The sequence below is a fragment of the Dermacentor silvarum genome, chromosome 8, assembly GCF_013339745.2.
Source record: "Dermacentor silvarum isolate Dsil-2018 chromosome 8, BIME_Dsil_1.4, whole genome shotgun sequence".
Taxonomy (NCBI): domain Eukaryota; kingdom Metazoa; phylum Arthropoda; class Arachnida; order Ixodida; family Ixodidae; genus Dermacentor; species Dermacentor silvarum.
Genome location: NC_051161.1, coordinates 161,077,659 through 161,100,264, shown reverse-complemented (window position 1 = coordinate 161,100,264; position 22,606 = coordinate 161,077,659). Strand labels below are relative to the sequence as shown.

General features: G+C 46.4%; 2 protein-coding genes across 2 annotated transcripts in view; one reads left to right on the top strand and one right to left on the bottom strand.

Moving 5' to 3' along the window:
* The window catches only part of LOC119462545 (uncharacterized), a 42,319-nt gene extending 34,139 nt beyond the window's left edge, over nucleotides 1-8,180 (bottom strand). The window contains exons 1-3 of the mRNA XM_037723888.2: nucleotides 7,983-8,180; nucleotides 4,328-4,452; nucleotides 2,796-2,895 (exon numbers count right to left, since the gene is read on the bottom strand). Of these exons, the coding sequence (XP_037579816.2) occupies nucleotides 2,796-2,895; nucleotides 4,328-4,452; nucleotides 7,983-8,043 (286 nt within the window). The 5' untranslated portion in view covers nucleotides 8,044-8,180. The remainder of the gene's footprint in view (nucleotides 1-2,795; nucleotides 2,896-4,327; nucleotides 4,453-7,982) is intronic.
* A 117-nt stretch (nucleotides 8,181-8,297) lies between these two features.
* LOC119461797 (probable ATP-dependent RNA helicase DDX20) overlaps nucleotides 8,298-22,606 on the top strand; it is a 95,253-nt gene continuing 80,944 nt past the window's right edge. Inside the window, exon 1 of the mRNA XM_037723176.2 lies at nucleotides 8,298-8,672. Within this exon, the coding sequence (XP_037579104.1) occupies nucleotides 8,480-8,672 (193 nt within the window). The 5' untranslated portion in view covers nucleotides 8,298-8,479. The remainder of the gene's footprint in view (nucleotides 8,673-22,606) is intronic.

The window sequence follows — 22,606 nt, the reverse complement described above, 5'->3', positions numbered from 1 at the left end:
TCTATTCACTCAGACCGCGCAGCCTGCGTGACCTCAACATGAGTGAGGTGCACAAGAAAATGCTAAGTGATGAGGCAACCATTACTTTTTTGGCTCTTGTTGAGGGATTCACAGCACTATGGAATATAGAGCATGCCGAGTATGCAAACGTGCAGCTGCTAATAAGCGTTGGAGTCGAGAGTAAGCACGCGGATTCCGCAGACGGCGCTCCGGCTGTGGGAATGTGACCTAACTCGGCTGCGCCGGATTCAAGTGATCACGTGACTGTTTGGCCCGCGGAGCAGGCGGGATTTTGCCCTTGCGTATGTATCCACCTTTAGCAGCGCAACACCATAGCCGCTAAGCCACCGCGGCGGGTAACACTAATGTTATTGAAGGGGTCTAACATTCGAGAAACTGCACTGTGAGCTATGATGGATGCCACTTTGGCCACCAGTGGTTCTTTAACATGTTTCTAAACCTAAGCGCACCGGCTTCCTGCACATTACACCCTCATCAGAATGTAACCCTGGCAGCCACAAATCAAACCCATGACTTTGTGGTCTGCAGTAGAATGATGCAGTGGGTAAGACAATAAATCCACAGTTATATTGATTTATTTTATACACTCGAATCTCGTTAATTCGAACACGCTTAATTTGAACTGCCAGTTTATTCAAACTGACGCTGTGGTCCCGTGAAAGTTATGTGTATTTCAATGGGCGAAAACGCTCGGTAATTCGAACATACCGCGGACCGACAATGCTCTCAGCAGCGTGCCAAATAACGCGGCGGCGCCTCCGACTGGCATTGCTCTGACACCGCCATAGAGCAAAAGCATAGGAGAGACCCCTTAATGCAGCCTTAATGCAGCAGCGGAGGCCCAGTACGGCCAACGAAACTGCCCACGCTGGCAAATGCTCGCTTCCCGATAATGGCAGAAAACGAAACTTCAGGGAGCGGGCTAAGCTGGCGCCGGCACCCACACCGGCAAACGCTCGTTTCCCGATAACGCCAGAAAACAAAACTTCAGGGAGCGGGCTAATTCACGCCGAGCCGGCTGTACCGGCGGCGCCGTGGCGGGTGCGCACGGAGACAGTCGAAGGTGAGGGAGCTGCGAGGGAGTTTTGAGAGAGAGGGCAAAGGGAGCCACCAATGCCACTTCCACCGAAGCGGCGGAGTTGCCGAAGCCAAATCCACTTCCCTGCCGCCCTCCTCCCTCACCTTCGACGGTCTCCGCACGTGCCCGCCTGTCGCTTGCCATGCCGGCGCCGTCCGCTCCCAGAACTTTAGTTTTCTGCCGTTATTGGGAACCAAGCGTTGGCCGGCATGGGCAGTCGACTCGCACCGCTCGAATACTTCAAAAATATGTGCTTCCTTTAATTCGAACTTCTTTAATTCGAACAAATTTTCGGGCCCCTTCGAGTTCGAATTATCGGGATTCGACTATCATATCATATCCGCAGTTCATACAGAACGATTGACGCAAAATTCAAGGATACCAAGGTTTCCAAAGGCCAAAATTCAAGGAGGGGGAAACAAACTTTATTCGCACACATAGGTACAGTGGGAAAAAGTGAAACCTACTTTTAAGCTGCAATGTCTTGCAGCTAAGCGGCTGCTGAGTTGGACACACACTATAAGTTCTTCGGGTGGCTTTTCAAAGTTGACTTTCCCATTGTAATGACGTCAACTGCCTTCTAGAAGGATGGTTAGTAGCATCCGACTTCAGTCAAAGATACTCGTCGTGTTAAGCCAAATGACTTGAACTTACTTTCCGCTAGGCATTGCTAAACCCTAGGGCTCGAACGAGGAGCCACGATGGCTGAGGTGTGAACGAACTAGCAATACAACAAAATATTTGTACGACTTGGTTGCTTGATGTGGCTTTGTCTAGTTTTACGACAACAATGCTAAGTTAAACAAGCCTGCCATTGGTGGCTGTGCACATGCCACATTGCATTACTTAGCGACATCCCGAAATAAAAAAATCTGGGATCATTTCCCAATAGATGGTCCATTTCCATGGAATAGCCCCAATGCGAGAGTTTGCTACTTTGAATGTTCACAGGTTGCCCTCAACCACAGTTTTCAAGGAGCAAACTTATTTTCAAGGAATTTCAAGGGCCCCCTGAATCTCTTTTTCCAAATTCAAGGATTTTCAAGGAGGTGTACAAACCCTGCATGATATCATATCATGTTTGGTATGATACCAAACAGCATTGTTTTCTGTCATTTGTGCCTGAAAAAAGCCACTGATGCTGTTACTAGGAGTAGGAAGAAAGACAACTGTATGACCACGCAACACTCCTGATCTGCAAATTCACTCCTCCTAACATGTACAGTAGTATGGCAGTGATGACAACTTTAAAGGTGACAAAAAGATGACAGCAGACTTTTGTGACCTTACAGAATCACAACCAAGTTTCCACCAAAGCTGTTTCGTTCGAGCAGTAGTAAGAAGAACTTCAGTTGCATGTATAACTTATGTGGCATTAACATATAGCCCGTACATGACTGGTTCATTTAAAACTGGATGCAAAATTTCATGCCACTCACAAAGTTCAATCATGTATGTTCTGGAGCGCTTTAATAGGCAATTTAATGCACAGGTCGTAATTAATCTAGGCACTTTGAATTCTGCTTACACATAACCCATACCATGCTGTCTTCTTTGAGTGTACTTTGTGGTTTTGAATTGTTTTCTATGAAGCTGAATGAAATCAAATTTGGTATGTGCCCTAGCACCCCAATGCCACCAACCAAAGCAAACGCTTTCCTTTTTTTAAAAATTTCAGTGAAAAGGGGCCACTTACGATCATCCGAGTACTCCAGGTGCACTGCCATTCCGAGCAGCCAGTCTAGCACGGTCTTTGTGTCCGTACCCTTGTGCGGGCAGGCCAGGTCTTGCAGGTACTGCACAGTCAGGACGTTCAATATTGAACACAGTTTCGTTGCAATGAACAGCATTTGTATGGCCCAAAACAAACTGCACTGGCCACAATACAGCGCTTCAGGAAGGCAACGAAAGCCCCTTTTCATCTCGAACATAACTGACAAATTTTCGTTGCATTACACAAGGCGATGCAATAGCAGCAAGTCTTGCTGTGCCATTTGTGAAGAAAAATTGTGAAGCATTGCTCGCTACCTTGCGAGTGATTTGGTTTTAATAAACTATTGCCTTTGAATACTTCCGCTTTCCATAAAGGCCAATAAATCTCTTCAGTTTGAGCAATGCCAGAAGGTCACCCATTCCCAAGCCTTCTAAGCCTGCGATCATATTCAAGAATCATGAGAACATGTCAATGCGAGTACCTAAAAAAAATCTTAATCTGAATTTGTCTATTCATTTCCAAATAAACTTCCTTCTTGGATAAACTACTGTCCTTTACATTTAAGTTGAATGTATCTGCAATGTATGCACATGTCTCACATTTTTACCACTGCATAGAATGATCTAATTGAGTGATTGTCTTTTAATTTCCAGCGCAGAACCTGAGCTACAAGGGATAATATAACAAAATGATCAAGGTTGAGTCAGACTGAAAAGACTAAACTAAAAAGACACACCAGCATCTTACAGCCCCATCAAAATGTGTCCACCAACCAAACCTGGAACCTTTAGGCTTACCAATATAGTGCCACAATCACTGGGTATATAGCTATGGTAAATACCTAGCAAGACGGATAAGCTGGTTAGTTAGTCGACAGTCATGGGGAAAGGCTTTATAGCACAACAAAAAGGTGAAAGACGGAGAAACGACTAGACAGGGCACAGGAAAAGCAGTTAAGGGGGAGATGCACAACGGTTCTTGTGCAACGCTGATCAAGGCTACCAGTGGCATGGTCGGTATGAAATGTTGAGAAACAACCAGCAATGCAGCCTGTGCAGACTGCACAGTTGGACGCCAGAGTCGGTACAGCTCACGTAGCATGCAGGATCAAGCTTTGAATGGTATAACAGAGTATGGAAGTACAGCCAGCACACTTGTCTGCAGCACTTCAACACCGTGCTTTGGGCTGCACAGGCGCCGTCTACCGATAAGGCCTGGTTTGAGATAGCTTGCAGTGACACTGATGGCAGTGCATTTCTCGTTTTCACTTAAACGGTTATCGAGACCTCAGTAGCTGCAACCACCCGCCATCGCCGCTGAAGGGGCTGCAGGGCCACTGAGCGAAAGCAAAGATAATACGAAGCATAACTTTCAAGGGAGAGCGCTCAGAGTCGTGTTATCTGCACTTTTACTCAGATAACAGCTGCAATTGGAAGTGATCACAGCTGCTGAAGTTTTGTTAACTGGCAAGATGGTGTGTAGCACAAAGAAAGAAAAAAAAAACGAGCGTGGACCGTCTCAAAAGCCTGCATCCATCCTGGGGCGTCCAGGGCCCGCAGGGCTGCCCGCTCTTCGAGCTTGTAGTGGCGGATCTTCTGGTCTTCAAGCCAGGCCACCAGGCTGCGGAACTCCCCTTGGCCTGGTGGTGAGGTAGGCATCGAAAAACATAATTAGTACACACTATAATGAGTCCCCCAGCAGACATAATCACCAGCACACTACCCTTGCAGTATAAGGGAGCAAGTGAAGATGTTCATCAGCGATGAAGTCTCTCATCTCATTTTTTATGCTTCACACTCTCAGCTTATCAAAAAAACTTGAACTGATTAACCTGCCAACTCACATAATTGGATTACTCGGTACCACAGGCAGTTTGTTTAAATTGATAATTATTTTTCCGGTGAGCTTTCTGTTACTTCGGGTGTCCGACAAGGCAATAATTCATACTTATGTCATTGTTAACATAATAAATTCGCCCGTACAAATCAGATTGTTTGCAGACAACTTTGTGTTGTTTAATAAATTAACTTGCCATCAAGACAAAATAACACTTGATGGAACTAAATGCTAACAAAACAGTTTTTTCATGAAGATTACTAAAAAAGTTAATGAAATATCCATTGCTTACAAGATTGCTTCCAATCCTAGAACATGCCCATTTCTAATACCGGTGTTGCACGTACACTTATGATCGTGATCGGGGCCAAGCAGGTATTTTGAATAAATAAATAGGTGTTGCTAGCAGTCATTTGCGATCGCTATCTTGCGGGATCTGGACAATCACGATCCGAGAATCGCAATTAGGCCCCTTGATCGCGATCGCAGTATTCTGAAAACACCGAAAACAAAAAGTGATGGCAGCTTAATTATAATATAAAACATTAAAAAACCCTTTTACCAGCAATAGCAAGCTGTACAATTTAAAATATTGTCCAAATTTATCCATATCTTGCAAATTTGAATTTGTAGCAAAGGCGTTCTGCAGTTCTGAGAGTTGCTGACAATTAGCAGACGATAAGAACTCAATCCTGATCATTGGGCCATGTAGCAGCGACCATTGTTGATCGCGATCAAGAAATCCGATCCGGATCGGTCCCGATCGCAATCAGAATTGTATGTGTGACACTGGTATAAGGTATCCTAAATGTTCACTTTCGGAGACAAATTAAAACAAGCCCCCCTGCCAGTCGATTAACAGCTTATTTCTGTTAATCCGACCTAAACTCGAATATGTATGTGCTGTATGGGATCCTTGCACCAAACCAACACCTTGGAAATAATACACCGCAAAGCAGTAAAATTTATTTTTCCAAACACTGCTCAACTGACTTACCAACTAGCGCTCCCGCCCCCCCTTCCCTTAACAAAGGCATATAGTAATATCCAAACATTGTAAAGGAAAATGAAGACTGAAATTCCTTTTCTTGCCAAAATAATAATCACTCGTCTCTAAATTCATACCCTTACCTAAAGCCACTTGTAGCACACTAAACAAGGTAACAACACACTGAATCTTTAATGCCATATCTCGCCAGATTAACCTTGTCAATTTTTTTTTTTTTCCGCGACAGTAACAGACTGGAACTTACTCACAACACATTTATTTAGCACTGATGACATTGATAAAATATGTTGCTAAAGTAGTTTTGGGTTTTTGATGTTCCTTAATCTTTTTTTGTGCATTTGCGAAATTCTTTCTTCATGGTGGTACTTTGTGGCGTCATGCCCAGCAGCTCCTCTACATGCAAAATAAAGGCTGCTTCCAGAGGTCCCATTACTCCTGTCCTCTTCCAACCAAACCACGCACTGCTTGCAAATTTTCTGTTTTTATCGCTCCATCTATATACTCATATGCCACCCTCGGCTTTGTTTCCCTTCCCTTGGCACTCTTCGTGTTCCTCTAATGCACCACTGGTTACATATTTCTTTCTTAAGTAGAATGGCTTCACCGCAAATGACTGCCATCACCAAGGGTGAGGTGTGAATGAACACATGACTAAGGCCTGCCAACTACAAACACACACACAAAAAAAAAAAAAAAAATTCAAAGCAATATGCAGTGTAGTGAACGTCTAAATGTAGAATTGAAAAAGAAAATAGTTAGCAAAATGAGATATACAGATGAATACACAGCATCAGACGAAAAAAATTAACAAGTGGAGTAAGACAGCTGTGACGGGCCCAACTGAACATCTTCATTTTAGCCAATTTGTGTTTCACCTTTCATGCACACTGCCATCCTATCTCTTAGCATTACAGCCTAGCATATTTATTGACACTGTTAATTCAGTACGTTTTGGCTTGATAGGCCTCACACTGATCAACAGTGACTGCTACTCAAGTTGCTTTGATGTACAACAGAGAACAGCCGAGTTACAGAAATGAAAGTGTTGGCAGAAATACAACACAATATATAACATATGCAGCTTGGCTGCATTATATTCCAGAAAGAGGTTAGTATGCCCAAAATGCGGCGGTTAAGAACAACGCACATATGATATGATGCACAATACTGCCAGTGCAACATGTCAAAGTCACCCGATTATTTCAACTGCAATGAAAGCCCAAGGGAAATGATAGCAGTTGGTTTCTAACTGATTTTTACTAGTTCTCGACTAAACTTGTTTCTATGGGCCCTGTCTGGTTGCAAATGATGAGCTAATGATCCGGCTAAGCCAGTGGTTCTTGTTCAAATATTGAAACCTGGGCTACTGGATTTAATGCATGTACCGATTACGCGTGGATTGCTGTGGGTCAAGACTACTATACTGCCTGGGATATCGTGCAGACTTATGCTTGGCTATTTGACGTCGATACGTATGACACTGTAAAGTTGAAATAATTGAAACCGGCTTTGAATACTGCGAAAGCGTGAACTCTTTCGCATAAAGTGCCGCAGTGAGCGATGTTCTGACTGGTGTGGCAGAAGTCGTGGGGCGGTTTGTTCGCCGCGACGATAGATTGGATTGTTTACAACTACTGCTCCAGTATGGCACACGTAAACGGCCAACGGAGGCCTCAGGAGGGCACCTGAGATTATAATAAAGCAGGCGGCGCAGAATCTCCAGGGCAAGAGGCAGCGGGTCGAAGCTGGAAGCAGGGCGGTCCGTGGATTGGGGTTGCCGAGGCCGTAGCAGGTCAAGGGGTGTTTGCATACAAAATTGACTGTTCGCGATGGCTAACTACAACTACGGTACGCGCAGGCCTCGGTGAGCCCCAATGATCAAGGAAATATAATTACGTCCAGCCGCCAACTTATGACGCTAAGTTCAGCACATCCGCACCCCGCGACTTCTGCTGCACATCAGTCCATCACCTATGGGGCCGAGATAGCAGTTTTGCCAACTGAATGCTCGCTTATTAGGCCGTCACGCCCAAAGCAAAGGGGCAAGAATGGCAGAAAAAACAGGGAGGTAGAGAGGCCACTCGGCTTGCTGTCATTTCACGTTCACGAATTCACACCATGCAGACGGTCGCGATGCCATATGAAAATAGCGGCCCAATTGAGTTCGTTCTGGATCATATTTGTGAGACTTATTTCGAAAGGCAAGCGTAAGCCTAGTAACAAGCACACATTTCGCGTGCGAACAAGCCACAACTGCAGCACATGCTTGTAAGCGAACTGAAACTTGATGCAGCGAGTGGCAACGTGACTGAGGCTGCACTTGCTTTGAATGTTGAAATTGTCCGTGTTGTTGAATCCCAGCGCGGTCAGCTTTCGCTTGAACATCTCGCACAGATGGCCCACGCTGGCCCGTCCACGCGTTAAGGTAACGAAGAGAACACACACGACACAACGAAGCCGGTCCTGGCAGTTTAACGACTCGCAACACGACACACGACCGGCGACTGCGAGTCGAGCAACCGGCCTCAATGTCGGCTAAAATCGTCTGAAACGTGAGCTTTTGGCCACTATTTTAACTAGAAGCTAGACACTAGCCATGTGCAGCCAAAAGCCAATTCTAGCCAATCCTACAAGTGAAAACGCACTTGTGTCGTCTATGATATCGCATTGTGGCTCCTTGGCGCACGTTTGAATGAGGGCGATTCACTCGCGTTGTGATGAGGTGAAAATTATGACTGCCGCTCGTCGATAGCGTTTTTTGTCGTACGTGTGAGGGAGAGCGATTACGTCGAAACCGTGAACTGCAGCTTTCTTCGCAGCCATGACTCGCCGGATAGCGCACAAGTTGGAGACGCAGTGGCGCTCCCAGGACGTGCTTCAGTCGGAGGACGAGAACGCCACTTTCGAAGAGTTTTTGCTCTCCAAACAGCTACTTAGCGGCCTTCTCAAGTCGGGCTTTGTCAGACCGTCGCCCATACAGCTGCGTGCCATACCTCTGGGGCTCTGCGGTTTCGGTGAGCGGGTGTCGTACTGTCAGTGTGACGAAAGCGAAAGTTTGCTGTTCCCGTTTGCCACTGAAAGTATGAGTAACAGCTCAATAGCTTACCCGCACCTGACTAGCTTTTTAATGGATTCTAGAATATTTAATGTTGGGCTAGTTGGTTTTCCATAACTGAACAAGTAACTTAGCGCAAGAAAAAACAGACACAAGTCTTCCTTGGAGGTTCGGGCTTCTAGTTTCGCGACAGTGTCTGGGACATAGCCCGTCTGATGCATGCCAGCAAAGAAGACCCACCGTTCTTGTAGCTTGAAACTGGGGCCACAGTTGAGCGGGTGTCATTTATGACGATGACGCCGTGCTCCCGGACATTTTGACCGCTTCCATGTAAGGTTTTCTTTGCTCCCGCATATTCACTTACTTCAGATCAATCGGAGCACCACAAGACCAAATGTGCTTCTGGCTCCGCCTTGACTAGTGTAAAAGGCACGCACAGATACGCAAATTGTAGCAGGAGGCATACGTGCATGAGCACTCTGTTGCCCATTGTTCGTATCAGACGTACCAAGTGTACGCGCATTCCATATACTATTCACACGGTACGGTTGATGGCGGGAGCATCCAAGGCATCTTCACTGCTGTATTCGTCGTCTTCACTGGTTCTCCATATTATAAGTTAACCTTAAGCAAAACTTCAAATATGTGACAACATGTGGTTACCCAAGGGAAAGTTTGTTCAAGTTACAAAGCATTCCATACTGTACCTCGCTGTCATTCAAAAAAGTAGCTCGGTGATACATGTCATCAGTGCCATATTATTCATGAATGTCCTGAAAAATCAGTATGTGGATCCACTGCACATGTTGGAATTGGTGTCAAGTGGTGTGTATTGAATCCTGTACAACCAACGGTGACGCGTACAGTTCGGTTTACATTCATCCTATGCAGCGTGCAACCTCATGCAATGTTCATGCAATGTTCATGCTTATCCACCACAGTGGTGATAAATCTTGCGAAACGTTTATGTTTATGCACTCACAAGCTATGCCGCAGTGCAAACATCAAATCAGGCAGATCTGTGAGACGTCTATGCAGTTACGAGGACAAAAGTGATGTATGATGCTTGTTGAGAGAAGAATGGTGATGACAGGTGTATGCACAGAGAAACGGGACATATCTATAGTTGGGTACAACTTTAGAAAACTTTAGAAGGAAGCGGCATTTGCCTCTCAGAGGCGGATGCACCACAAGTCTCCACCAATAGACGCGCACTCTAGACTGGCACCATGAGCCAGACAGCCAGTGACCCCGCCGACGGAGAACATGGCAGCCCGTGCTTCGAACTGGACCGGGTCGCGTCAGTGGGACTATTTATTTAGTCGCGCAGACTGCCGGCTGCCGCGCTACGGTCGTCTGGGTTGGGCCTCTCCTGCCTTCTTAAGTTGTACCCTACTATAGCTAGATGTAAGAATCCTGTACCTCTTCTGCCACATACTGCAAGTACTGCACATACTCTTTTCCTCCATACCCTTCTCTTCAGCCACAGTGACACATACCCATCCTAGATGATTGACCAAAGATGGCCATGCACTAAGTTGCAGATACCAAATATCTTAAGCCAAAGAATCTGTTGAATATAATGTGTTGTTCCATCAAGAGGTCAATGTTCTTTAGAGAAACTTCTTTAGAGAAAAGGTTTTATGTGGGAATTTACTCAGAACAGGCGTTTCTTTGCTGATCAGCATACAAGGGTCATATAAGTTCATTGACTGGTATTTGCTTGTGGTGCACATAATCATCATGTGTGTGTGTGTGTGTAAAAAAAAAAACAGAGCATTCCAGGCTCCTCAGGTCTCTTCAGCTTGCTGAGCAAGTGCTTGGACCAGAGCAAACGATTTTACCGAGTTTTATCGGACATGAATTGCCCCCTCCTCACGACATCAAAATGGTACCTCAAGTCCTCGTGCACAGCGAGCCTCACAGTCATCTCTGCGACTTGGAGCTCCTTTGCAATGGCCCGCATTGACTTCCCTGGGTCGTCACACACGATGATTTGCAGCCGTTGGAGAAAATCAGGGGCTCTGACGACGTCTGACCGCTGACTGTGCTTTTTCTGTTTGCCACTGATGCCAAGTCACTGCCAGAACACATCAGTTCTGTCCGCACCTTGTAAATGAGACTTCACTGCGTTCAGAAAGGTGGCAATTTCCAAGTTGCTATGGTGTGCAGTCAGGGCAACGAGGACTGCATGGCGTTTCATTTCCTGCGTCAACCTGTACACTTCCATCTCTGAACAAACTGCACAGTATGAATGATAAGGGGTCAACCAACAAGAAGCCGCACGCCTAGATAGGTATGATGAGCCTGCTGGTGTCTATGGCAATAAGGAATAGTGTTCTCAAATACCTTGCGCACCCGGTGTGTATATATATATATCTTGTGAGACGACACCCGGGATGAAGACAGAGCTCTTGTATTGTCACACAGCGCGAGACAGCCCACGAACACCAACCCGACAAAATGATAATGATTATTAGGATGGGTATATACACATGATGATGATGATGAACTGCACAGTTAGCGCTCACACTAACTTCTGCCCCTCACGGAAGCGGCCAGTAAGGCAGCGAGTCAGAAATGGTCGAAACGCCGAAGATACGGCTTCAGGCGAGAGACGTGAACAATTTCAGTGCTGCGGCAACGGCGGTCAGTAACCGAGGTAACAGGAGCTACGCGATAGTTCACGGCAGATGTTCTTTCAAGCACGGTATATGGGCCGCGATACCTGTGAAGAAATTTTTCACAGAGCCCTGGCACTCGAACAGGTGTCCACAGGAGCACTTCGTCGCCTGGGCGGAACGAAATGACACGACGGGTCGCATCACAACGGACTTTCCTCTTGTCCTGAATGGTCGCGGTGTGGGCGCGCACAATTTCGCGGCAGTGGGTGACGCAGGCGGCAAACTCCTCTGGTAGAGATGTGGATGGAACAGAAGGCGTAGAGAGAAAGGTGGTGTCCAAAACAAAAGACGGTGCACGGCTGTACACGAGGAAAAAGGGCTGTAGTTTGTTCTGCGTTGAACGGCAGTATTATATGCAAATGTGACGAAAGGAAGTATAGTGTCCCAGTTTTTGTGGTCGGGTTTCACATACATGGAGATCATGTTGGACAGAGTTCGATGGAAACGCTCAGTAAGACCATTGGTCTGGGGATGGTACACAGAAGTGGTCTTATGGATGGTGTTTGAGGATGGTGTTTATATAATGTCACGAGCTCTCATAACAGAGGCCAGAAAGAGCGCGAATGACCACAGGGACTGTCGGTGAAGAAGGAAGACAACGTTCGGCTGGTTGCTTTTGCACCAGGCTTGAAACACGCCAACCGTTCTGATTTATCTGCCCTGCAGATTTAAATAAACGCTTCATGGTGTAACATTTGGTGGAGCTGTGCTGGGTACCTCCCACGACCGACAACGGAATCGTCCATACAAGACCTTCGTAGAAGCCGCCGCCTTGCCGGACTTTTGCCATCGACCACCATCATGCCTAGAGAGGAAGATGCTCCCAGTACTGCATCGGCAGGACCAGCTCCGATTCAACACTACCGAGAGCCACGCACGTTCTCCGTAAAGGCAGGAGAAGCTGTCGATGAGTGGCTCACCCATTATGAAAGGGTAAGCCAGTACAATCATTGGAACGCCGCCTCCCAACTGAGGAACGTTGTTTTCTTTTTGAGTGACACAGCGATGGTTTGGTATGACAACCATGTGGACGCGCTAACTACCTTGGCCTGTTTCGTTGACGAGATTAAGAAGTGTTTTGGCGATTCGGATGCCAAGAAGAAACGAGCGGAATTAACGTTAGCTCAGAGGGCTCAGGTCCCCGGAGAGACTTGCACCACATTCATCGAGGAAGTTCTAAAACTGTGTAAAACCGTAAACCCCCGAATGTCAGAAGAGGATAAGGTGGGACATCTTTTAAAGGGAATCGCGGAAGATGTGTACAACTTCCTCATTGGGAAAGATAACTTGGAAAACATATCAGATGTGATACGGCACTGCCGTACCTTCGAAACACTGAAGACTCGTCGAATTGCCCCGAAATTTGGACAGCTAGCTAATGTGACGGCTGTAGCCAGTGTGGACACGAATCCTCCAACAGACTTATTGTCCACCAGTTGGCAGATTGTCCGTGAGGAACTCCTTCGACACGAAGAACAAGCACGGTATGTGGCCCCACGTTACAGCTCCTGCACTTTCCGAGACGCCATTTGTGCAACCCCCTCGACTCATTGGCAGCACTCGGTAAACGCAGCGGACTTTGACAGCTATAGAGATGGTCCACATTATGACCTGAACCAGCCGTCCTATAACGTTTCTTTTGACCAAAGCCTTGATCAGCGCCCACGCAGCAGTCGCTCACGACGACCAGCCACTGCCTATGACTCGCAAGATGAGAATATTCGTTACTCTCAACGCACGGCCATGGCTGAACAGCGTCGTCAGCATCCCGATGTTCGCCCTATGCCTGTGTGCTACAGCTGTGGAACACCAGGTCACATAGCTAGGTACTGCACCCAACGTCGACCATCGAGCTATGGCCAATCGATGCTGTCTGCGTGGCACAGTGGTCGTATCATGGACAACCAGCGGCCAGGGAACTCTGCTCTAGGAAGCCACTTCCGAGAAGAAAGGCCACGTAACTACACCTTAGGAAGCTACTTTGTAGAGGGAAGACCTTGTAACCGTTCGCCTGCTTCCAACCGCACCCTGACACCACCACCAGCTTTCCGAGCGTATCGATCACCATCTCTCTGGTGGCGCGTCCTGTAATCTCCACGGTGCCGCTTCCCGTCACCCCCGCCGGAAAACTAGCCAGCGCGACCGATGGGGGTGAGGTCGCTGGAAAATCTGTGCTGCCGGCTGAGATACCTCCAACTATTTTCATGCTTAAGAATAGGGAAAGTCTGTGTAGGGAAAGGACTGTGTATTGACGGTGTGTCTACCATGGCTTTAGTCGACACGGGTGCAACTGTTTCCGTCATGGGTGTGCTGTTTAAGTCTTCTGGGATGCAAGGTCATGTTTCGTTGGGACCAGAGCACAAGTTTTTGTGGAGTGGGTGGTGACTTGTTATATCCGGTCGGAGTTTGTAATGTGGATGTGTCATTAGGCGGGTCGAGTTTTTAACACTGAGTTTATTGTCCTTCCTCATTCCACCCACGATGTGGTTCTAGGGATCGACTTTTTACAGTTGTGTGGTCCCAATGTTGACTGCCGCACAGGAGAACTCAGTGTGGGCGGAAGTGCTTCACCTGTGATCTTGGAAGACTCACCCAACCAAGAGAGTGTGTTTTGCATCTCCGAGGATACCGTTGTGCCCGCTTTATCCGTGATGGGTGTTTCAGTTGTTTGTTCTACTCGCAACCCGTTCGATGCTGCAGTGGACCCTGTACATGTGAAGTGCCTAAAGAAAAACGTGTTGGTTCCTCATTGCATGGTATCGGTGCTGGATGGACGCACACGACTATGGGTGATAAGTTGTTCTACTGAAGCGGCGGTGCTGCCTCAAGGCTTAAAGCTTGCCACATTTCAAGAAGACTCGCCGATACCCATGGTAGTGCTTACAGAACATCTGGACACAGCAGAAGCCATTAACATGCGCCCTGTGGACTCAAAATTCGTTTCCATGGTCGCTAAATCGCTCAGTGACTATAAGCGTGATGCGTTGGTCGCGCTCCTTGTGAAACACTCCTCAGTATTCGACTTCGCGCAGCACGACGGCCCAACATCGATCCCTGTGTCTAGAACTCGCCACCGCATCAACACAGTATCTGCTCAACCGATTCGACAAAAACCCTATCGCGTGTCGCCCGCAGAGCGCAAGATAATCAGTGAGCAAGTCGAAGAAATGCTAACCAAAGGAGTCATTCAAGAGTCATCTAGCCCTTGGACAGCACCAGTGATGTTGGTGAAAAAGAAAGATGGTACGTGGCGATTCTGTGTTGATTACCGACGCCTAAACAATGTTACCAAAAAAGACGTGTACCCACTTCCGCGAATAGACGACGCGATCGATTGCCTTTATGCGGCCTCGTACTTCTCCTCTGTTGATCTGCGGTCAGGTTACTGGCAGATTCGTATGCACATTGAGGATAAGGAAAAAACTGCATTTGTAACGCCCGATGGATTGTTTGAATTTAAGGTCATGCCTTTCGGGCTGTGCAACGCGCCCGCAACGTTCGAACGGTTCATGGACACTATACTGCGTGGCTTGAAATGGGAAGTTTGCACGTGCTACCTGGACGACGTTGTGATCTTCGGCCGAACATTTAGTGAGCATAACAAGCGTCTGGAGTTGGTGCTGAACTGCTTGGAGAAGGCTGGCCTGGTCCTCAATTTTAAGAAGTGTCATTTTGGGGAGCGACAAGCTATTGTGCTGGGACATCAGGTCGATAAAGAAGGCATCCGACCAGATCCACAAAAGACTGTGGCTGTAGAGGCATTTAGGGAACCTCACAGTGTCAAGCAATTGCGAAGGTTTTTAGTCTTATGCTCCTACTTTCGCCGATTCATTCCCAGATTTGCTGACGTGGCCCATCCTCTCACGCGCCTTCTCCAGAGAGGCGTTCCTTTTGAGTGGACCACAGAGTGCGACTCATCGTTTCGTCAATTAAAGTTCCTCTTGACGTCACAGCCTATTCTTCGCCACTTCGATCCCTCAGCACCAACAGAGGTTCACACCGATGCGAGTGGTGTTGGCATCAGTGCTGTGCTTGTTCAGCGCATCGGTGGAAGTGAGCACGTGATCTCGTACGCTAGCCGCTCCTTCAGTCGCTCCAGCGCAATTATACAGTTACCGAGCAAGAGTGCTTGGCGGTCATCTTCGCAGTGCAACGGTTTCGTTCATACCTCTACGGGCGCCCCTTCACAGTGGTCACAGATCATCATTCACTGTGCTGGCTTGTGAATCTGCGGGACCCTTCTGGTCGACTTGCGCGTTGGGCTCTCCGCCTACAGGAGTACGATTTTGTTGTTTCTTACAAGAGCGGTCGATGACACACTGATGCTGACTGTCTCTCTTGGATGCCACTGCCGACGACTGAATGCGACGCTGACAACTTCGACCAATACATCGCTTTTGTATCTCCGGAATTTCCTGATATGGGTACCTTCATATCCAAACAGCAGAAGGACAAGAGCTTGCAGCCACTCTTCGCGGCCGCACACAAGACTTTAGAAGATAGCCGTTTTTGCCTACGTAACGGCGTCCTGTACAAGAAGAGCTACTCGACCACTGGCTCGCGCTACCTTTTAGTTGTTCCCAAGAGTCTCCGCGTTCAAGTGCTATGTGCTGTGCACGACGATCCCACTTCAGGTCATCTGGGATCCACACGAACACTATACCGTGCTCAAGAACATTTTTACTGGCCCAAGATGCGTTACGATACCGAGCGGTACGTCGCCAGTTGTACCGGGAATGCCAGCGTTACAAACGACCTACAAACACATCACATGGTCGACTTCAGCCAGTTCCGCCTTCCAGCACCCCTTTTGAACAAGTTGGCATAGATCTCCTGGGCCCTTTCCCACAATCCTCCAATGGCAATCGTTGGGTTATTGTGTGTAGACCACCTCACCCGTTATTGTGAGACGGCAGCGCTGACATTGGCAACAGCAACAGAAGTTTTTTTTCTTGTTATATTCCGTTATTCTCTGACATGGGCCTCCTCGCATTATAATCAGCGATCGTGGGAGACAATTTACTGCAGACGTTGTCGAAGAGACCCTTCATCTGTGCTCATTTAGCTTCCGCCACTCGACGCCATACCATCCACAAACCAATGGTCTGGTCGAACGTACCAACAGAACGCTTGCCAACATGCTGTCGATGTATGTTGATTCCGCACATAAGAACTGGGACAGTATCCTACCTTTTGTCACCTATGCCTTCAACACCGCGAGACACAAGACCACCGGTTACTCACCGTTCTTCCTCCTTTATGCTCGTCCGCCTCGTTACACACTCGACACCATGTTTCCCTACTTCGCTCATGACAATGGCTGTATTACCAAGGTTGTCTGTCGAGCAGAAGAAGCGCGACGCATTGCTTGGCTACACACCTTGGTCTTGCAGGACCGGTCAAAGGTCTGCTACGACGGTCGTCGCCTACATGTATATTTTGATCCTGGCGACCTTGTGTGGCTCTGGACGCCTTTACGGAAGCGTGGCTTGTGGCAGAAGTTTTTGGCCCACTATGTTGGGCCCTACATTATATTTGAACGCCTCAGCGAGGTCAACTATCGCATTGCACGCGTCACGAGCACTGGACGACACTCGGCCAAAACCGAAGTCACGCACATTGTCCGCCTGAAGGCTTGCAATTCACGAACGACTGACTGACTTGCCCGGCGGGCTTCGTCTGCCAACGGGGAAATGTCACGAGCTCTCATAACAGAGGCCAGAAAGAGCGCGAATGACCAAAGGGACTGTCGGTGAAGAAGGAAGACGACGTTTGGATGGTTGCTTTTGTACCGGGCTCGAAACACGCCAACCGTTCTGATTTATCTGCCCTGCAGATTTAAGTAAACGCTTCACGGCGTAACGATATATATATATATATATATTTTTTTAGAAGGGTTTATTAGAACTCGGAGCAGCACAGCGGCGGCATCCAAACGAGGACACAGCTTCCAAGCACGAGCGCCGTTGTCCCGAGCAAGAGCACTGGACCCACTAGAGCCGGACCCACTAACGTCTCTCTTTGCTACAATGACCCCGGGAGTGATAAGGGAGCCGTCCAGCAACCTAACAGCTTGTCAGGATGACCGGATCGTAGTATGTCTTGAGGCGGTCAACATGGACAATGTCTCATCCACGACAGCGCAGTTCCGAAGACGGTTGAACTGGTTCGATTACATAGTTCACTGTAACATAGTCCGCTGATCATATCGCTCTTCAACATGTGTCACTAACTGGTATTTGGATTGGCAAATGACCCTGAACACCAACAAATGCAATCTAATGACATTTACTCGAAAAAAATCCTACTCTATTTTCAGTTATTCACTTGGCAATAGTATCGTTGCTCGCACATCATCATACAAGTACCTTGGTATCTTTCTAACACTGAGCCTTTCATGGTCATCCCACATTGAAAAAATAACGGCTAAAGCATCGCGCGCTCTCGGATATCTAAAACGTAACCTGCGCAGCTCTCCTTCCCTCACCAGAAAGATAGCCTACCAAACATTAGTGCAACCCCAGCTTGGATTCGCAGCTTGTATATGGTCATCTCATCAGGCATATCTAATCCACCTTCTCGAGTCGATTCAAAACCGCGCTGCACGTTTCATTGCCAGAGATTATAGCCCATTTTCGCGTGTAACTAACATCAAGTTGTCGTTATTGCTTTCATCTTTGGAATCGCGCAGCAATATAGCGCTGCTTTGTCTTCTGCACAAAATCATGCATAATGTACATCCATCTACTTTACCGCTCGTTCGTCCCTCTTGCACATCTAGACGTCTGCATAATCATCTGTTTCCAACACATTGGTGTGTTTTCAGTCACACCAATGCATTCAACTGCTCAGCTTTGCCACGTGTCATTGCGCTGTGGAATGGTCTTCCTGATAACATCGCTGACATTAACGACCCAATAACCTTCAGACAAAAAATCAGTGCAATATTTGGCTAGTACTTTGCTAAAGTACAGTGTCTGTTTTAGTTTTGTTGTTCTTAGCTTTATTGCTGTGTATTTGTGTAAGCATTTGTACCAAGATGGGTTGCTTTACTGCATACTGGAAAGCTAACAACTGTTAGTTTACCTTCCTTTCTTTTTGTTTATATTTTGCGTTCTTTGTTTATTATTTGATTCTCGTTGTGTTCATATTTATGTAAACGTGTAACATATTTTTGCTCCACAATTGTTATCTGTACCGCCCCCCTCACGCAATACTCCTTCTGCAGCCTGTGAGGTATATGAAATAAATAAAAATAAAGGAGATGCGCATTCGATGATGTGGTAAGGGCCTTCATACCTCGAAAGTAGTTTTGATGAGCGGACAGGGGCGGTGAATGGGACAGAAAGCCACACAAGCGCACTCTTGGTCATTGGAAGCAAAGGCATGTGTGAGATCACGGCATTCTTCAGCATGCCTTGCCATGGCAGAAATGGGCAAGCCCTCGGATGCATCCGGCCGGTGTGGTAAAATTGTCGATGGTGTGCGACGAGTGCCGACCGTACAGTGAGAAAAAATGGCAAAAAGCCACTACGGCTCTGAGTAGCAGTGTTGTATGCGTAGGTTACAAAGGGCAGAATGGCGTTCCAGTTCATGTGATCGGAGGAGACGTACATTGAAAGCATGTCGCTGAGCGTACAGTTAAAGCGTTCTGTAAGGCCATTGGTTTGAGGGTGGTACGCTGTAGTTGTGCGATGAACAACATGACACTCTTTGAGAATGGCTTCAACTACTTCTGACAGGAAGACACGCCCTCGATCACTGAGCAATTCCTGGGGTGGGACCATGTCGCAGAAGAATCAGCGAAGCAGGAATGAGACAACATTGCGCGCTGTAGCTGCTGGGAGGGCGGCAGTTTTGGCGTACCGTGTGAGGGGATCTACTGTCACAGTCGGCCAGCGGTTAGCAGCCGACGTCAAGGGAAGTGGCCCATATAAAGGGATTTTAACGCATTGGAACAGCCGGGTAGGGCAGGGTATAGGCTGCTGACCAGCTGGCGAGATCTGTGGTGAAGATATAAATATATCCACATATTATATTGATGACACAGTAAAAGCAGCGAAAAAATTCTATACTGACTTGTGCAGTACCCAGAGCAGCCAAGCTACTTTCATTCGAAGTAGTGATGAACAGGATAGAGAGGCTCCTTCTATAACTAGCGATGAAGTTAGAAGGGCCTTGAAAGACGTGACCAGGGGAAAAGCTGCTGGAGAAGATGGAATAACAGTAGATTTAATCAAAGATGGAGGAGATATCATGCTTGAAAAGCTTGTGGCCCTTTATACACAATGCCTCACAACTTCAACTCTACCAGAGAGCTGGAAGAATGCCAGCATTATACTAATCCATAAGAAGGGAGACGTTAAGAATTATAGACCCATTAGCTTGCTTTCAGTATTGTATATAATATTCACCAAGATAATTTTCTATAGAATCAGGGCAACACTCGACTTCAATCAGTCAAGAGAACTGGCTGGCTTCAGGAAGGGATATTATACAATGGATCACATCCATGTCATCAATCGGGTAATCGAGAAATCTGCGGAGTACATTCAACCTCTCTATATATGGCTTTCATAGATTATGAAAAGGCATTTTTATTCAGTAGAGATACCAGCAGTCATAGAGGCATTGCATAATCAAGGAGTTCAGGAGGCATACGTGAATATCTTTGGCAAATATCTACAACGATTCCACAGCTACCTTGGTTCTCTACAAGAAAAGTAGAAAGTTACCTATCAAGAAAGGGGTCAGGCAAGGAGACACAATCTCTCCAATGCTATTCACTGCATGCTTAGAAGTATTCAAGCTCTTAGACTGGGAAGACTTAGGAGTGAGGATCAACGGCGAATATCTCAGCAACCTTCGGTTTGCAGATGACATTGTCCTATTCAGCAACAATGGAGACGAATTACAACAAACGATTGAGGACCTTAATCGAGAAAGTGTAAGAATCGGGTTGAAGATGAATATGCAGAAGACTAAGATAATGATCAATAGCCTGGCAGGAGAACAAGAATTCAGGATCGCCAGTCAGCCTCTAGAGTCTGTAAAGGAGTACGTTTATCTAGGTCAATTACTCACAGGGGACTCTGATCATGAGAAAGAAATTTGTTGGGTCCCAAAAGTGTGTACTTTCTAATTGTATGGTTTACTTATGTTAAATAAACTTTCAAACTTTCAAAACAGAAGAATAAAATTGGGTTGGACTGCATACGGCAGGCATTGCCAGATCCTGACTGGGAGCTTACCACTGTCATTGAAAAGAAAAGTGTACAATCATTGCATTCTACCGGTGCTAACATATGGGGCAGGAACTTGGAGGTTAACAAAAAATCTCGAGAACAAGATAAGGACTGCACAAAGAGCGATGGAACGAAAAATGTTCGGCCTAACTTTAAGAGACAGGAAGAGAGCGGTGTTGATCAGAGAAAAAAACGGGAATAGCCGATATTCTAGTTGACAATAAGCGGTAAAAATGGAGCTGGGCAGGCCATATAATGCGTAGGATGGACAACCGGAGGACCATTAGAGTTAGAGAATGGATACCAAGAGATGGGAAGCGCAGTCGAAGACGACAGAAAACTAGGTGGGGTGATGAAGTTAGGAAATTTGCAGGCGCAAGGTTGGAATCAGCTAGCGCAAGACAGGTTAATTGGAGATCGCAGGGAGAGGCCTTCGTCCTGCAGTGGACAAAAATATAGGCTGAGGATGATGATATATCCACAATAAAATCTGCCAAACTACGGGCTGACCCAAAAGCAACAGGAGCCACTTCAGACCCGAGAGGGCAGGCAGAGAAAGTTTTACCTTGCAGTTATGTTGTTTAGCCTGATGCACATCCTAAACACTGTCGGTGAATGTGTCAAAGTTGCAAACATGTCTTTGCACATGGCAGATTGCCAGACAACTTGGCTTGATGTCCGAAAGTTGTCTGTGAAGGACCATCTGCTCTGAATGTTGTTGCATTTTGTCCTCGCTGTTGTGGCAACTGATTTACATAATTTTTATTTATTTATTTACAATATCTGCAGCGACATTGACACATTACACCAACAGGGGAAATAAGCTATGCAAAATTATAATGGAAAACATCAGCATGAGTAATGAAAAGAAAGGTCATTGTGATAAATTCGTAAGGTACACATTATAGATTCAACAAGAAACTGCAAAATTGTGCCTGAGACGTACTAGCAGCAGCTCTCTGGGATAGTTTGTTCCACATGCTAATTGCACGAGGGAAAATGAATAAATAAATAAGTTAAAGGCGTTGGCTGTTACCAAGAGAAATAAGTGGCCTTGTGCCCAAGTTCAAAGCTGGCACGGCAGTCACTATAGAAGGTAAAGTGAATTCTGCAATTTGCTCTAGCAGCAGTTTAATCTATGCACTTCTGAATGTGAATATTTATAGACTGAAAAAAGTGCAGCTCTTATTTGGGAGAGCTAAGGTGTCATTGAAAGATGTTAGCACTGCTCCAAGTTGCAGTGGTGAAGTTTAAGGGATAGCTTTGCTTGGCTCTTTTGCAGGATTTTGTGGTCGATCATGTTTCCTTTTTCTTTTAACTGCAGGACAGCACATATATAACGAATTGTCTTAGTGTAATTTGTCATTGCATGGTGGGAGGTCTCTGTCCCTTGGAGGGCAAGCACATATTATTCGCTTTGCTGAAAAATGTGGTGCAGAACATGAATAGTTTACCTTGAAGCCAAGCAAAACTTAGGCGATGGGAGAAAAATGTGAACAGTTTCTTGCATGTACTTGGAAATAAAACAAATTGTTTGCATCTTGTGTCTCTTTGAAAAGCATTTAATTGAAACATTGAAAGAAATCTTTGCTTAATGTTAAGTACATTGGACCTGCTGTAACTTTGTTAATTGAAATGAGTGCTAGGTCAAAGGCTGAAACAACTTATTTCTGCAAGAACTCAAACTCTGCTTGAACTAGCTTTTTTTGAGCTGTAATCAAAAACTAGTTATACTATTTCTTTGGCTAGTTGATTGAAACTTGATGGTGCCATTGTGGCGCAAACAAAAACGAAGACAAAGACCAGGCACTACAAAGAACCTGGGTTCTTCGAGTTTGTCGTTACAATAGTTGTAGCAGGGTATTTCACAAAAGTTATGAGATGTTTACTCAAGTGGCATTTTACTATACCACCTCTTTCAGCTGAGGTTTTTGAAGAAAATGGAGTAGGATAGATACAATTTA